We start from the raw sequence: 1594 nt of genomic DNA on the forward strand, positions 1-1594 counted from the left end.
AAGTGTAGCTGAGTGCTAGGATGTTCACTGATTAATTACTTTTAGGCTTGAAACCATTGCATTTGCAGTTATACATACAAAAAGGACAAAAGGTTTATTTCAGAGTGGCTTGAGTTATGATTCTGAGTTTTCCCAGGAAACAGAAAAGTGTATCCATTTTCTTACCCTCCCAGTTTCTCACTGTTAATCTGTGAATTTCTTTTCTTACAAAAAATAATTCCATACAAATGTAAAATGGCAACATCTATTTGCTCTGGTGCATTAAGTTTAAAAATCAGATTTGTATTCCAAGACAATATAAAAACTGTAGATTTCCATTATCTAATAAAGTATGAAAAACACATCTTCATATTTTTAATCCCCATCATAAACATGGTTGTTTTTTTTCATTCAAAGAGTCTTCAAGTTATCTTGGAAAGAAAGAAAAGTATTTTTCAGTTTCCATTCCAATACAAACTATCCCCATTTCCCACTGCTAACAAGAAATTACAATACCACTGTTCCACACTTAAGAGAAAGTATGGAATATATCCGTGCTCATCTACAAGTTTAATAAACACCAAGTACAGTATTTAAGGTTTATGTTTTTTTCACATATACAGCAAATACTGAAGTCCTTATTTCCTCTATAAAAGCATCTTGATCCAATTAAACAAGATATTACACTTTAAAAAGTTCAAATATATAGTACATTTGTTACTGTACATGTATGTGCAAGATCTCCTGGCAAAAACATGAGTATGGAATCCAACAGCTTCACCACCTACACCTCCTTTGGGGAACACAGCTTTATATCACATGATGTATGTTCCATCTTTGTAGTATTTCATGGATTCTAGCTGCTGAGTCATTGCAAGGACATCCTGAAATCCTGTACTGAGTCCAGACATGTGTTGAAAGTAAGCTTCTTTTTCCACTTGGACAGTGAGGTTGTTCACACCAGCGTCTTTCAGAATTGCTGTGACCTGGAGAGCACAGGGTGGTTAACATTAGGCTCACACTTTATATGCACCTCACAGTAACTTCATAGAATCATAGAATTTGAGGGTTGGAATGGACCTTACAGATCATCTAGTCCCAACCCCCTGCCCTGAGCAGGGACACCTCCTCATTATATCAGGTTGCTCAAGGCTTCATCCAGCCTGGCCTTAAACACTGCCAGGGTTGGGGCAGCCACCACATCCCTGGGCAACCTGTGCCAGTGCCTCACTACCCTTATAGCAAAAAATGTTTTTCTCATATCTAACCTAGACTTTCCCTCCTTCAGTTTGAACCCATTACCCCTGGTCCTATCATTGCAGTTCCTAACACAGAGTCCCTCTCCGGCTCCTTGCAGGCCCCTCAGATATTGAAAAGTAGCTATGAGGTCTCCATGCACTATTCTGGCTCTGAACTGCTGCAGAATTAAAAAACATATCTTGATGAAGAGTTCAATTTTCTGAAGAGCAAAGGCCAGCTCCAGAGGGCACACCTTTGCAACTTCTGCCTACTGGGTGATTTTCAGTGTCTTGCATGAGCAGGCATGTGTCTTTTTAAGGAAAAGAGAAACCCAATGCAGACAGCTAGTGGTAAGCCAGTGACAAACCCACGATGA

General features: G+C 39.1%; 1 protein-coding gene across 1 annotated transcript in view; it reads right to left on the reverse strand.

The window, feature by feature from the left end:
* Nucleotides 1-547: 547 nt before the first annotated feature.
* LOC103805976 (zinc transporter 5-like) overlaps nucleotides 548-1594 on the reverse strand; it is a gene marked incomplete at its 5' end in the record, with an annotated part of 6605 nt that continues 5558 nt past the window's right edge. The window contains one exon of the mRNA XM_009078642.1: nucleotides 548-965. Within this exon, the coding sequence (XP_009076890.1) occupies nucleotides 795-965 (171 nt within the window). The remainder of the gene's footprint in view (nucleotides 966-1594) is intronic.

The sequence above is a fragment of the Acanthisitta chloris genome, unplaced genomic scaffold (genome assembly GCF_000695815.1).
Source record: "Acanthisitta chloris isolate BGI_N310 unplaced genomic scaffold, ASM69581v1 scaffold40507, whole genome shotgun sequence".
NCBI classification, from domain to species: domain Eukaryota; kingdom Metazoa; phylum Chordata; class Aves; order Passeriformes; family Acanthisittidae; genus Acanthisitta; species Acanthisitta chloris.